General features: G+C 41.3%; 1 protein-coding gene across 1 annotated transcript in view; it reads right to left on the minus strand.

Annotated features, from left to right (window-relative positions):
• Nucleotides 1-14655, minus strand: part of EYS (EGF-like photoreceptor maintenance factor) — a 396345-nt gene that overhangs the window by 357626 nt on the left and 24064 nt on the right. Inside the window, exons 4-6 of the mRNA XM_088665821.1 lie at nucleotides 8753-8849; nucleotides 8330-8437; nucleotides 7316-7461 (exon numbers count right to left, since the gene is read on the minus strand). Of these exons, the coding sequence (XP_088521947.1) occupies nucleotides 7316-7461; nucleotides 8330-8437; nucleotides 8753-8849 (351 nt within the window). The remainder of the gene's footprint in view (nucleotides 1-7315; nucleotides 7462-8329; nucleotides 8438-8752; nucleotides 8850-14655) is intronic.

Raw genomic sequence — 14655 nt, forward strand, 5'->3', positions numbered from 1 at the left:
GGGAAAACTAGGAATGGCAAAGAATTTTCATTTGGAAAGAGCAATCCCAAAACTGGATGTGTTGAAGGCTGAATGGCAGTAATTACAGCAACCCCACCTCCATTTTGTCAACGTATGAAAACCGATATATGTCAGTACCCAGATAAATGCAACGGAAAAGCCTTCTTCTTTTGAGCTATTTTGGAGGCTTCAGGGGCCACAGATAGCAAATAAAGGCAAATTTAGTGCAGTTACTAGAAGCACACCCAAGCTCACCATGGCATTTTTTGTGATGCCACTGCAGTTTAACACCTTCCAGTGAGTTGATTTAGAGACAGCTCCTGCAACAGTTGAGTCAAATTCTTGAGACAGTCGTGCAAGGTTTCTAAAAATTCAGAGATCATGATGGAGTAATAAGCCAAGAGGGTGGTTTATGGACAGAAGAAATGGGAAAATAAAGACTGCAATTCAATCTCTTGTTCAGTGACAAAGACAAAATAGAATCAGGTTTGATCCATGACAGGGAATAGAAATTACTGTGATCTATGGAATGAAAGATATTACACTGCAGGTATGATTAATATCTAAAAGGAATTTCATCATTCTGCAATAACACTTTCCTGAAACAGACCTCTGGGTCTATTTCTTTGGACAGTGGCAGAACATTACATAGGCCAACTGGCAAGTGGTCAATAGGTACCCAACGTCACTTCAGCGGTACATGCCCTGCTAAAACTGTTCATCTATTCTTGAAAATATCATCTTGAAACAGCAGCATTCCAAAGAAACAATGCATGCTCTCTTAAGGTTTACATTATTCCTAGGTTGTCAGAAGTCATCAGTGTCCTGTGAAACATGATATTACAATACTGGTGATCAGGTGTGGGGCCGCCTTTGCCTGATTACATTACAGCAGCCAAATTCTTGATGTCCAATGTAGGCTCAAAAGCAATTCGACCAAGTTCCTGTTTTCACTTCCCTGAGTGTTAAAACTGCATCAATAATGAACAAATCCAGTGCAGAACAAATACATAATTAAATCTTGTGTGTATCAGTTTCTGAATAAATTTGGTCCTATGTTTTTGAATGGAATAGAACAGCATATTATTGACATGACATTCATCCCCCTGTATTTGCCAGACAGCACAAGAGCAACTTATTCTACCTTACCACACTGAATATGAATTCATATCAATTAGTATATAGACTGATAACGAGCCAGTAAGAAAAAGTAACTTTCCTTGAAAAAGACAAAAAAAACAAGCTGAGATATAAACCTAAGAAACAGCAACTTCAATTAACAAAATGGTCTTTGGGTATATCATTAACATTTTGTTTATACTAAAACACCACTTCAAAACAGTTTATCCCTGTTCCTGGCATGATTTTTGCCTTTTAGTCATATTTTGTTATACTCCCTGAAAACCATCCTGAGCCACATGGATACAGTATAGGCAAAATAGATGGAATAATGCAACACTATTGTCTTCTCTGTAGCTGACAATAAGGAATCCGCTTTCATGTACAGAACCGCATTGCAAGAGCACCATCTTTATGTCCAGTTTGTGCTTTAGAATAGTATACTAGGTGCTGGGGACAAAGAACAGGGGAGTCCTATTGCCTTTCTGTTCTACTTCTCGTATGGAAGGCCTGTCATCCTGTTGAACTGCAACTCCCATCAACCCCAGCCAGTATGACTCATAGTCAGGAATGGTGGGAGCTGTAGTCCATCAACAGCTGGAAGGCTACAGGTTCCCTATCCCTGTCCTACTTGAAGGTGACCCAGATTCATCTGGTTGGCCAACCTTGGAGGTAGGCTGGACTGTTAGACAGACTTTGCTCATCCCCAGTAAAACTCTTCTAATGCTACGTTCGTATTATTGTAGTAGGTTACTGAGACTGTTAAGTGATCTTTCATTGAACACATCCTCATTTAAAAGAGCTAGACTCACATATGCACTGATATCCAGGAATGAAGGAAATGACTTTGTCTAAATTGTACTTCCATCTTTGACTCATTACTCTAAATCTGACTTTTCTCTGAAACTTCTTCTCATTCTTGCTGTCACTTCCCTCCTTTGTCAAATAGTTTTCCTGTCCTGGAATATAACAGCCCACAATAAGCTGGAGAAAACCATTAGCATATAACCACTGTGAAATCATTATGATGAGCTGATAAGGGAAATAAGCTCTGCAATGCACACTTAAAGACACTGTGTCTCTTTTGAGCTCCAGAAATATGGAAAAATGCAGATAAGGATTATACTTCGGATACCTACGTGCACCAGGAAGAAACTTTTTCACATCAAGAATGACTCCCCACTGTGACTATGCACTGTAGGATTAATCTCCATCACAAAACTTTATGTGGGTTTGTGGATTTAAGTTAGAGCCTTAATCACTTTCAATGTATTTGATTAGTCTTGGCAGGTAACCAAAGCACACTTGACTAAACAATCATAGATGACTGTCTTAATTATGGGTATGGATAGTAAACAATATGCCCTTTCCCTTCTGAAAGGGCATAGATATGCACTTTTCTTGCTTTAAAGCTTTTACAGATAGTAACATTTAAAGAAAGACAGTCTAGTTGTCGTCTTTACTAACAATCTTTACTAATTGCAACTTTTGCACCATCAACTTTTAGCAATGTACAGTCATGGCAAAAACAAAAGACACCCTCTTTGAATTCTGTGGTTTTACATATCAGGACATGATAGTGATCATTTGTTCTTTAGCAGGCCTTAAAATTAGGTAAATGAACAACACCATATGACATATTACACCGTGTCATGATTTATTTAACAGAAATAAATGCAAGATAGAGAAATCATATGCAAGATAGAGAAATCAATTAACTACACCCTTAGTTGTTCCATAGAAATTAAGAGGTTAAGTAACAGGCAGGGACTCCTAATCAAATGCCCTTGCTTAATTGATAATCAGCAAGAGTGCCCACTTGTATAAAAGCCGAAGTTTTAGCAGTTTGCTGGTCTGGAGAATTCAGGTGTGTTTTAACACAATGCCCAGGAGGAAAGACGACAATGCTTTTAGAGAAACTTGGAAGGGTTCTAAGGCCATCTCCAACCAATTTTAAGTCCATCATTCTACAGTGAGAAAGATTAATTAAAAATGGAAAACATTCAAGACAATTGCCAATCTTCTCAGGAATGAACATCCCAGAAAATTCATCCCAAGGTCAGACTGTGCAATGCTCAGAGAAACTGCAAAAAAAAAAATCAAAAAAAAATCCAAGAGTTACATCTCAGGCTCTACAGGTCTCGGTTTGCATGTTAAATGTTCATGACAGTACAATTAGAAAAAGACTGAACAAATATGGTTTGTTTGGAAGGGATTCCAGGAGAAAGCCTCATCTCTCTAAAAAGAATACAGCAGCATGGCTTTGGTTTGCAAAGTTGCACCTGAACAAACCACAAGACTTCTGGAACAGTGTCCTTTGGACAGATGAGACCAAAGTGGAAATGTTTGGCCATAATGCACAGTGCCACGTTTAGCAAAAACCAAGCACAGCATATCAGCACAAGCACCTCATACTAACTGTCAAGTACAGTGGTGGAAGAGTGATGATTTGGGCTTGTTTTGCAACCACAGGACCTGGGAAGCTGGTAGTCATTGATTCAACCATGAACGCCTCTGTATACCAAAGTATTCTAAAGTCAAATGTGTGGTCATCTCCCCAACAGCTGAAGCTTAACTAAAATTGGGTCATGCAACAGGACAAGGATCCCAAGCACACCAACAAATCTACAACAGAATGGCTGGGGGTGGGGGGAGAGACAGAATCAACCCAATTGAAATGCTGTGTGGGACCTTAAGAGAGCTATGCATAAACAAATGCCAGCAAACCTCAATGAACTGAAGCAATGTTATAAAGAAGAGTGGGCCAAAATTCATCTACAATGACGTGAGAGATGGATAAAGTCCTACAGGAAACAATTGCTTCATGCTATTGCTGCTAAACGTGGTTATACAAGCTATTGAATCATAAGGTGTACTTAGTTTTTCACCCATGGCTTTTCCATTTTGGCTTTAATTCTGCTAAATAAATCAGGGCACAGTGTAATATATCATGTGTTGCTGTTCATCTGAGGTTGTATTTACCTTATTTTAAGGCCTGCTAAGAAACAGATGGCTGTTATTATGTCTTCATATGTAAAAACCACAGAATTCAAAGAGGGTGCACTGTCTTTTCCCCATGACTGTATGCAGCAAAGGAACTGGCCACAAGGAACGTATCCAGGGACTCCTTCAGGAAATGAGGAATGAGTGTGTGTAGAGAGGAGCAGGCCTGCCCCCAACAACCCCGCCCCCAATGCTCCTGCCCCCAGAGGAGGAAGATTCAGGGCTCCGCACACTGAATGAGAAATGCTAGCCAACAGGCATGAAAAGCAAAGGTAGAAACAACTGAATTGCTTATGGTTTTATGGCAACATGTACACACACACACACACACACACTGTATATGGGACAAGGCAGTTGGAAATGTATTTGCTTTTTAATCAGCTAAATATATCGCCTGGTTATATCCCCATAAATTCAGTGCCTTTAAACTGCTGACATATTGACTTTTTAAATTGTCTTTTTCATTATCCAAAACGGAGAAGGTTGGCACTCTCGCAAACAATATGTTTTCGTTTCCTATGAATTAGGTGACATAAAGCCAATAAAACACAGAAAGTAGTCATGTATCATCATAGCTATATAGTACATTTCTAAAAATACATGTTTCTCAAATTTTCAAGCGGTCGATAAATTGCATCCAACGCCAAACGTCACCCTGCTGCATGATGGGAATTGTGAACTCACCTCTGCTCACAGGCTGATAGCTTATAACTTACTTCAAATAGTTTTTCTTTTCTTTTTTCTGGCAGGCAAATGAGAACATTTTGCATTCTGGGTATAACAAGCTTTACATAATTTGTTACAAGCAATAAAAACTAGAACTCAATAACAACATCAACTGCTGTTTAGGAACTAATACTTACAGCAGCAATAAAAAGGGAACTGGCTAGAAACCTTATCAAAACGATATGGTTAACAGACCCAAAAATGAATTCAAACACACAGAAAAGAAATCACATATGCCTCCGTCTTATGATTAATAGTTAGTACACATGCACATAGAACAGGTCTGAATAGACTCACTAAGCTGAATACCATATTCTTTAACTCATATACTAACTGCCATATTCAGTACCAAATCCCAATAGGAGGTACGACACCTGAAGCAGCGTCTCCACCCCTGTCATTCAGCTCAGAAACTGAGATCAAGCACTGAGGGCCTTCGGGCGGTTCCCTCATGGCAAAAAGTAAGTTACAGGGAACCAGGCAGAGGGCCTTCTTGGTAGTGGCACCTGCCCTGTGGAATGCCCTGTGGAATGCCCAACAGATGTCAATGAGCTAAGTAACTATGCAACCTTTAGATGGTATCTGAAGGCAGCCCTGTATAGGGACATTTTTAAATGTGTTGTGTTTTATTGTATTTTTATATATGTTGGAAGCCACCCAGTCAGATGGATGGATCGGGTAGTAGTAGTAATAAATAATAATAATAATAATAATAATAATAATAATAATAATAATAATAATAATAGCTGATAGCTGTTGTGCTGATGAAGGCTGCACAATGGCAGGTGGGCTGTGGGTGGATCAATGGGTGTACAGCTTGGTAAATTATGTTACTTGTAACAGAAATGTGTATTTTCAATTGAGAGAGTTAGAACACTCCCTCAATACTATGTCCTGGTGTAAGGATGAAAACTAAGGCCTAGATCCTGGCCTGAACCCATGAGGTCAAATTCTGAACCTGGCCCAGTCTGCTTTCTCTAGTCCCAACCAGCCTTGCCTAACCCATTCTGGCTCTCCGGTTCCATCCACCATGACGACGACGACGACGATGACAACAACAACAACAACAACAACAACAACAACAACAACAACAACAACAACTCTCCACACAGGGGAACATAGGAAGCTGCATCACACAGTATTGAGCCAAACCATTGGCCTATCTAGTTCAGCATTATCTACACAGACCAGCAGCAGCTCTCAGGGGTTTCAGGTAGGAAGTATTTCCAAGGCCTACCTGGAAATGTCAAATACAGTATTGAACTGGGGCCTTTTGAATGCAAAACATATGTACTACCCCTGCACCAGTTTCCTCACAATTCCCCCTGTGCTGTTTGCCAGCCTCAATGCAATGCAGGCGACACTGAGAACATTAAAGTGAAGAGGGCACTGATGAAGACCAGCACATAGTCTGCGCTGTCTGGGTGTAGAAAGGACAAGTTCCTCTTTGTTCCTGAGAGTGAGCAGCCCTTGGTCTGCTCGCTCTCCAAGCACATTCATTATGACCAGACCTGTGAGAAGAGACTAGAGTCTGAAGTCGAAGCTTCACTGGAGTCAAGCCCAGGCACAGTGTTTGTAAAGCTCTTGTCAACATGGGAAGAACCCCTTGAAACTGAGACAAGAGGTGGAAGATCTAAGTAGCTGGTTGAACGCCTCGTGGTGAGTTAATGGTAGAGGCAAGATTTAACCAGGGGTTACCTTGGTCTCTTTGTGACAATGCTATGCTTGCACTATTTCCCTTGTATATTAACTGCACTGTTTTATATGCATTTGTAATAATTATTTCTAAACCATCGATCACATACGAAGCATTACGGTATATATGAGTTATTACTAGGATGCGTTTGTGAATCTCAGTAAATAATTCATTAATTCTGGGTGTAAGTTTAAAGATCACTACCCAATCAAAATTTTCAATAGTCCATTTTAAGGAAGTCAAATGTTCAGAAATTAGCAATTCCAATGTAAATGAATGTGTTTTTGTTTTTTTTAAAAAATTGCTTGATTCTGATTTATTTTACATATGCCAGGATTTATGTTGATTCACTAGGTATCTGAACTGTGACTGTGATAAAAACTGACACAACTGAAAATGTGGCTGTGATATATGTATTTGCAAAACTTATTCAGTAGCTATACTAATAGTTATTTTTTCTTGGCTGAATTCACAAAATATTGATTTTTGTTCTGCTCTGTGTAACCTCTCTTTTAATGTAATTCAGCTAAATATCTGGATTGGTAAGGAACCAATAAATCAGAAATGACGTAAATAAGGTCCAGAGGTACTTAACAAGATGCAGATCCAACAATCACTAGGGTAAACATTGATTTGTATTCCAATATGCTTGTGTGACCTCTTTTGCTCATCCTTGATGTAGTGGCAAACCTTGTTTACGCCAATACAACTCTCAAGATGCTACAGTGCGGTTTTGCTTTGCTTCCACAGCATTCTCCAAATGTACTATACCTGTGAAACCAGGAGCACAGACACATTGATAGCCGCCAGGCTTGTTGAAGCAGCTTCCTCCATGCAAGCAAGGAATAATTTCACATTCATCCACATCCAGTTCACAGTGCGACCCATAGTAACCAGTTGGGCAGTGGCAAAGGAACCTGTTATGATGTGGATGAGGAATAACTTCAGTGGAGAGCAATGAACAATATCACTTTTATACTAGATCAAGCTGCCCATTATATCTAAGTGCCATGTGTACCACATCCACATCAAAATAATCACAATGGTATCCCCCCCCCCCCATTTTTTATTCCCACCACCACAGAATTCATTTCTAAAAAACACTTACTCCACACCCAATATTCATTGGAGCTGTAATATTTAGATAACACATTGCTAGGCAGAGTGAGTGTGGCCCTGAAAAGGAATGCATGAAGTAATTGTACTTTTCTGTCCTGGGCTGATTGTAACAGTTCTTACTAATATTAAATGAACTATTATGTGTATAATATTGTATGCACATTATAGGAATATAGATTCTAGATGTCCTAAAGTAACAACATAAAAAGATGTTTACAACTTTTGTATTAGTTTTGTATTTTGTATTAATACTTATAAGATTATGCTACATACAGAATATAATTTAAATAAGTAACACAGAGAGCTTGATATTATACATATGATATACATACTTTTCAATATAAATTTGCATCATTCACAAGCGGCTCAGATATTCCAATGTGGGAAAAGCTCTATTGGATTGGGCCTGCCCAATTCCATTAATAAATCCATTTAAACCTGATTCCCCTTCCATTCTTACTTGCAGAGCGCTTTGGAAATTTAAGGGCTGCCTAGCACCAGAGATTGTCCACCTCTTACTACAATCCCTTTATAAAGCCAGAGTTTAAATATGCAGTGAAAGGTGAATCTAGCTTCCTATGTGCAGTTCTACATCAACTGTCAATTGAAAAACAGAGCTATTTTTATTCTATTTTTTTTTAAAAAAACTTGCTTTCACTCACAAACCTGTTTATAAGATCTATGCATGTTCCACTGTTTGCACAGGGATTTGAGGCACACTCATTAATCTCCACTTCACACAACGTCCCAGCAAAACCATCTCTGCAGAAGCACCTGGAGAGAAGAACGACATCTAGTGAGCTGCAAAGAATCTTTAACATCCAAATAAAGAGAATGAAATGGGGGTGAGGTGGGGGGGGGAAAGCATAATATTTGTTCATATTTCCTTGGTTTGCGCAGCATTTTAGAAAAGAGACAAGTTGGGAAGCTCTTGCGGCAGAACACTTGATTATAATGATCACAGTCATGCAGCAACAACATTATCCACAAATCACCTAAAATCACATGAGTTACAATCCATTGTCTCTGTCTGAAAGCGTCCCCAAGTCAAATCTAGCAACGTCATTCCCTTGGGCTGTTTTTCCTCACCTGTAACCGTTAACCCCATCCACACAGTGACCTTGATTCTTACACGGGCTGGAGATGCATTCATTGTTGTCAATTTCACAGTAAGCACCTTCAAATCCTGAAAGATAGATGAAACAGGTATGGATCAGTGATTTTGGCTAGTCAGTTTGAATGTCAGGATCAGTGATAACAAAGGCCCAGGTGAATGCCTTCCAAATGGAACTTGAAAACACTCGAAGCATTTTTTATCCTTCAAACCTAATGGGCAATGCTTCCCCTCAAAGAATACCGGCACATCTAATAATGCTTGAGCACAGAGGCACAAATAGGACTGAACGCAAGAAATGAGCATCTGGTTAAGTCTACTGGGGAATTGAGCCTGCTTTAAAAAGCTTGGAAATGCTTCATCAAAAAGAGGGATGCTATACTATCACAAAAAGCAAGGCAAATCTACTGCATGACAAGTTTTAATCTAGCATTTCAGTAATCTAGAAAACAAAATTTCTCTTCCTCCGCTCCATAACCCATTTCCTCTTAAACACCACAAGGGACAGCGGCTTTAAATGGATTGCATAAGCTTTTAACAGATGGACACATTCATCTTCAGAAGGCTCAGGCTTTTATATTTACCTATTCAGAGCATTGATATACCACCCGTCATACAATATAATTCCAGGGTAGGAGTGTTAAGTATATATAATGAATACATATCATGAAATATTAAGATACACAATAAAACCATAATACTAGCAATAATCGGGTGTTTGGGGTGTTAGGGAAGGAGTATCATTTCTGGTGGGGGGACATGTTGTGCTCCTCCTGGGGTAGTTTGTCAACCTTTGGTCCCCACCCTGCACTTAGCTATCACCTGTGGTTCCTAGAAGCTGTCAGCATGCGACAGCAGCCACACCCCAGAAAACAGCATGGTCTGACCAGCTAAACCAGGTGAGGCTAGCTGATGGGTCTCAAACTCTCAGTGAGTTAAGGACTTCCCTTGCATGTGAAGACAAGCTCCAGCGGATTGAGCAGACAAGACCAATATTGGATCCAACCGTCAAGATGTTGGTTTCTGCATGTGCTGTAGAGGGAAGTGAGGGGCAGATGGGGCTTGTCAACCTGGGAGGGTAACTCCATCTAGAAGAAGGAAAAGTCTGATCTTAAACCTCCACTGCCTTGAAGGATATCTTCAGAAGAAGATAATGTTAAGGAGCAAAGCTTACACAGGGAGCAAACCCTACACAAATCTGAAGTGAAGTCTCCAAGATGGTAGGATGGCACTTTATATGCCATACTTCCAGCAACTCCTGCAGCCAAGCTGGGACCAAACATATTGCAAGGCCAACAGGCAGGTCTTGTTGGCTGGGCAGCCCAAGACCTCCATACACACAGCCCAGGCTTGCACCTTGCTGAGGTCACTTTGGTGCTGCTAACACAGCAGTTTGACTACACTCCCGGAGGCACACTCCATTCTCTCTTAAGACAAATGGATGCCAACAGCTAGCAATAATATAAGACAACAGATAAAAACATACAATAGGATAAGGTACCAAATAAATTACAATGTGTGGGAAAATGGAATGTTTGAACCACACACACCACTTTAGGGAGGGCATTCCACAACCATCCAGAAATCTGTCTCCTTTGTTGCAACTTAGCCAGTATCCCTAGCCCCAGGAAACTGGGATGAGAAGGAACCACATTAGTTCTTCTAATCTAGACATTATTGGGGGGGGGGGCATGGGACCCAGCTATGCTGCAGTAGTAATCAGTCATTTGGACTCATTTGGGAGCAAGCTAAAAGTTTCCTTAGATCTCACTTTGTTTAAGGAAATGTAAAGTATGGCTTTTACAATATGTACTGAGGATATTGAGTTCTGTCACCTGACTAGGTGATTCATCAATACCGTGTTTCTCATATTATAAGTCATGTCTTATAATCTTTTTTTCTCAAGAAAATAAGCCTATGGCTTATTTTCGGGGGGTGTCTTATTATTTTTTTAAAAAATTACAGTATGGTACCTCCCCTGTCCGGCGCCCGGAACTGGCTGCTGCTGCACTGCTGGGCGCCTTGTCGGCGCTTCAGCAGGGCACGCTGCTGGGTCCCGCCGGGTCGGGGCTTCACGCGGCGCGCGCTGAGGCTCTTGCCGGATCCCGGCTCGGAGCAGCGCGCGCTGCGGCTCTTGCTGCGTCCCGCAGCGCCAGCGCCAAGCGCCAACCCAGCGGCGGGACCGGCGGGACCTGCAGCGCGCGTGACAGGAAGAGGAGGGACCAGCGAGTGGCAGCCGCGGCGGCCAATGAAGGCTCGGCCGGGTGTTTTTTGTCGTTGTAGCTGCGTCCCTCCTCTTCCTGTCGCGGCTCGGCGCCCGGAACTGGCGGCTGCTGCGCGCGTTGTCGGCGCTTCAGCAGGGCACGCTGCTGGGTCCCGCCGGGTCGGGGCTCCACGCGGCGCGCGCTGAGGCTCTTGCCGGGTCTCGCCGCCAGGTCGGGGCTCGGAGCAGCGCGCGCTGCGGCTCTTGCTGCGTCCCGCCGCCGGGTCAGCGCTTGGCGCGGTGCATGCTGCTGGACATTTTGGAGGGGCAGCAGCAGCCGATTCCGGGTGCTGACAGGCATCTTCCTCTTCCATGGCGCCATCCAGACCTGCTCCCACCACTACGGCTTATTTTTTGGGTACGTCTTATATTTCTTCAACTCAGGAAAATCCTGCCATGGCTTATTTTGTAGGGATGACTTAAAATATGAGAAACACGGTAATACCACACCAAATGGAGCCCTTTTGCTGTGGTATTAATTGCATTTATGCAGTGGCTCTTGCATTTTTAAAAGAAGATCCTGCAATTTCCTTTGCCACACTAGTGGATTGCTAAAGTGCCAAATAATAAGTCCAGCACTTAAACTTGACATCAATGTTGGATACCTCATTCATGCAATTAGACAGCTCTAGACCAGGCAGGAGGAATTTGTGGCCTCCAGATGTTGTTGAACTACAGCTCCCATCGTTGTAGTCAGGTGCAACAACATCTGGAGGGTGAGAGGTTCCCCATCTCTGCTCTAAGGACTAGTAGAAGTCCTGTGATACCCATTCCATGCAATCACATTCTTGCTGCTACTCTGCCATTTTCAGAGTTGTCTGAATCAGTTCCAGCAGCAGAAAAAGCTGCTGGAGATCTAATAATTTATCTTGGAAGATGCTGGTCTAACTAAAAAAAGAGCTGAGACTGGGCCAGAGAAGCTAAAACATATTGACAAAAGAGCATTCAAAGTTCAGGGTAGTGTGCTTTATTGTTACTAAGTAGCAAACATAGGGAGATAATCTCCAGTACTAAGTCAGTACTTCAGCATGAAATGACATTCCTTCAGGTTCTTTTCATCTAAAGTGGGCCTTCTAATAATCTATTTCTGAACAATATAAAACTAAGTAATGCCATTCTTATCATGGAGGCATGCAATCTCTGATACAAACACACAGAGAGAAAAGCAATATATATTATCTAATAGATTTCGTTCTCCGCAACTTTGGAAAATATGGCAGATTTACTTCTTGCTATTTTATCAGCAACCCATAGCACACATTTCTCTTTAGACAAAGGCACTTGTTACATTTACTGCTCCATCTCTGGGCCCCACAGAATGAAGACTTGAACACAGGCATAAGAAATCAGGATGCAGATCTCAATGGTATGTTATTTTCCTATTTACTTAAATGAGGTTTTTTAAAAGAAAAAAGTAAAAGAAAACAAACAAACATGAAAAGCCTTAAAGGAATGCAGCCCCACTTTCCAGTATCACTGTACCACAGAGAGACTGGGTCGCGTCAAGCTACCCTGAGGACACTTACAATGAAGTGTTTTCTAAGAGTGTTTCCTTTAATCCACAGCATCCAGTTGTCAGTGATTGTCCCTCCTCTGGATGAATTAGAACAAGGTTGGGGAGTGCTTGTCCCTCCGGCAAGTGCTGAATTTGCATTGGGAAAAGTGGTCAGGGGCAAGGGACCATGGTGGCTGGGCCAACTGTGGAAGGAGTGGAATGACAGCAATGAGCCAGCAAGGTGAAACAGGGTGTGGTTTAAGGAGAAGGGTCTGTAGAGAGTGCCAGGGATGGATCTGACCCATGTTCTGGAAGATCCCCATGCTGGGTTCAAGTAAATAAACTGTGAGATGATCCATGCCAGTGACTGTGGCCTAGTTCACAGAATCATAGAATTACCTGTATGGGTTCAACACAACATCAAAAAAGACCCTTACGGCACTTCCAGACTATCACTCTTTCCAGGTGGGATTCACTGTCATGCTGGCAAATTTAGATTATACAACTAAAATTGATTTGGCACTCCTGGGCAACGAAGCCCACTTCCCTCCAAAATCAGACTTTTTGCAATAAGGGAAGTGACAGGAAAATGCACTGGCAAATGTACAGTAACAAATGCTTGATGCAATATCATTTAACCTTCCCCTAAACATATCAGAATGAATGCTCAACAGTCATCGACACTCCCTGTAAACTTTGAGCAAACAAATCAAGATGAACGCTTCATAACAGGTAATCTGGAAGCGACCTTAGATTCCTAAAGGGAAATACTACTGATAGCTTGGGTGAATACAGAAATTAGGAAGAGGCCAGCTAGCTAGAGCCAAGTTTCAGGTTAATTTAATGTGATCTAGCAAAAAGAAATGAGAACTGACTGGGCATTTTCTCTCTCTTTTCAAAAAAGTCTCTATCTGCTACTTAAAGCCATTTAACACATTTTTAAAATGTTAGCAACATTATTACAAATTAACACCATCAACTGCAATCAATTTGCAGCGTTCAAAGTATTTGCACAAAGTAAGTCTTCAAAAAGCATCATAATGTAAATATCTGTTCATGTATTGGGCTGGAAAGAAAGTTCACTCATTTAAGTTATTAAACAGGATGATTTTTATTTTTCAGCAAGCTGTTTTGTAAATTGGCATATTAATTGGGCGCCTAACAAATATACATTTAGTGCTAATATATTGTTATGGTAATGATATTTAGTAGCATGTGTACTAGAATAATAGGCACATTTAAATGCAACTGCTTGCTGCTGGTGGTCATGCAAATCAGTCTAGCTCGGGATACAAATTATAAATCAATAGTGCATGGAAATGATCTGATGCAGCCCTGGAGAACAACACTTCTTTTTTTATTTATTTACACAAGGTGGCTTTTTCACATTTCCCAGCAAAGTGGCATATCACTCAGAGGAGACTCTGGGATATTTTCAGTCTGGAGTTTCTGATGGTTTGACCTTGCAGCCTTTTCTGTGAGTAAACAGGAACTGCCTACTGAATTGACACCAACCTTGTGAACCTCTGCATGTAAATATTTACCTAATCAATAGCAAACAATAAATAGCAAGTTACTGCTTGCAAAGCAATGGCAGAAGAAAAAACACCACTCATGTTCTCACACACTGCATTCCTCAGAGAAAAGCTGCAAATACCTCTTGAAGTACCTAGAGTTTTATTCCTGGTGTTAAAATGGGATATTCCCCATCAGGAGCATCGTAAATCAATCCTGATACCTTCCCTTTACAGCAAATCAGTATTAATCAATTGCAAAAGGACCCAAGTTGAATTCTGCTGGACCAAAGACCCAGCATCTTGTTAATCACTGAGATGTGTGTGGGTAGCCCACAAGAGATCTCTCCCACTGGACTCTCCTCCTTGTGCTTACCATCAATTGGTGTTCAAAGGCATACTATGTTGGATACTGAAGGTAATTTATTACCATGATGACTAGCAGCAAATGATAGCTGCCATTTTAAAATTATGAGGGCCCCTTTCCAGTTGTGTGGAAGGCTATTATCACATCCATTTCACATCAGTTCTACCCTACACAGGGGTCTCCATATATTGTTGGACTACAATTACCATCACCCCTGTCCAGCATGATCAGAGATGATG

Source organism: Zootoca vivipara, chromosome 3 (assembly GCF_965207765.1).
Source record: "Zootoca vivipara chromosome 3, rZooViv2.hap1.1, whole genome shotgun sequence".
In the NCBI taxonomy this organism is placed as follows: Eukaryota; Metazoa; Chordata; class Lepidosauria; order Squamata; family Lacertidae; genus Zootoca; species Zootoca vivipara.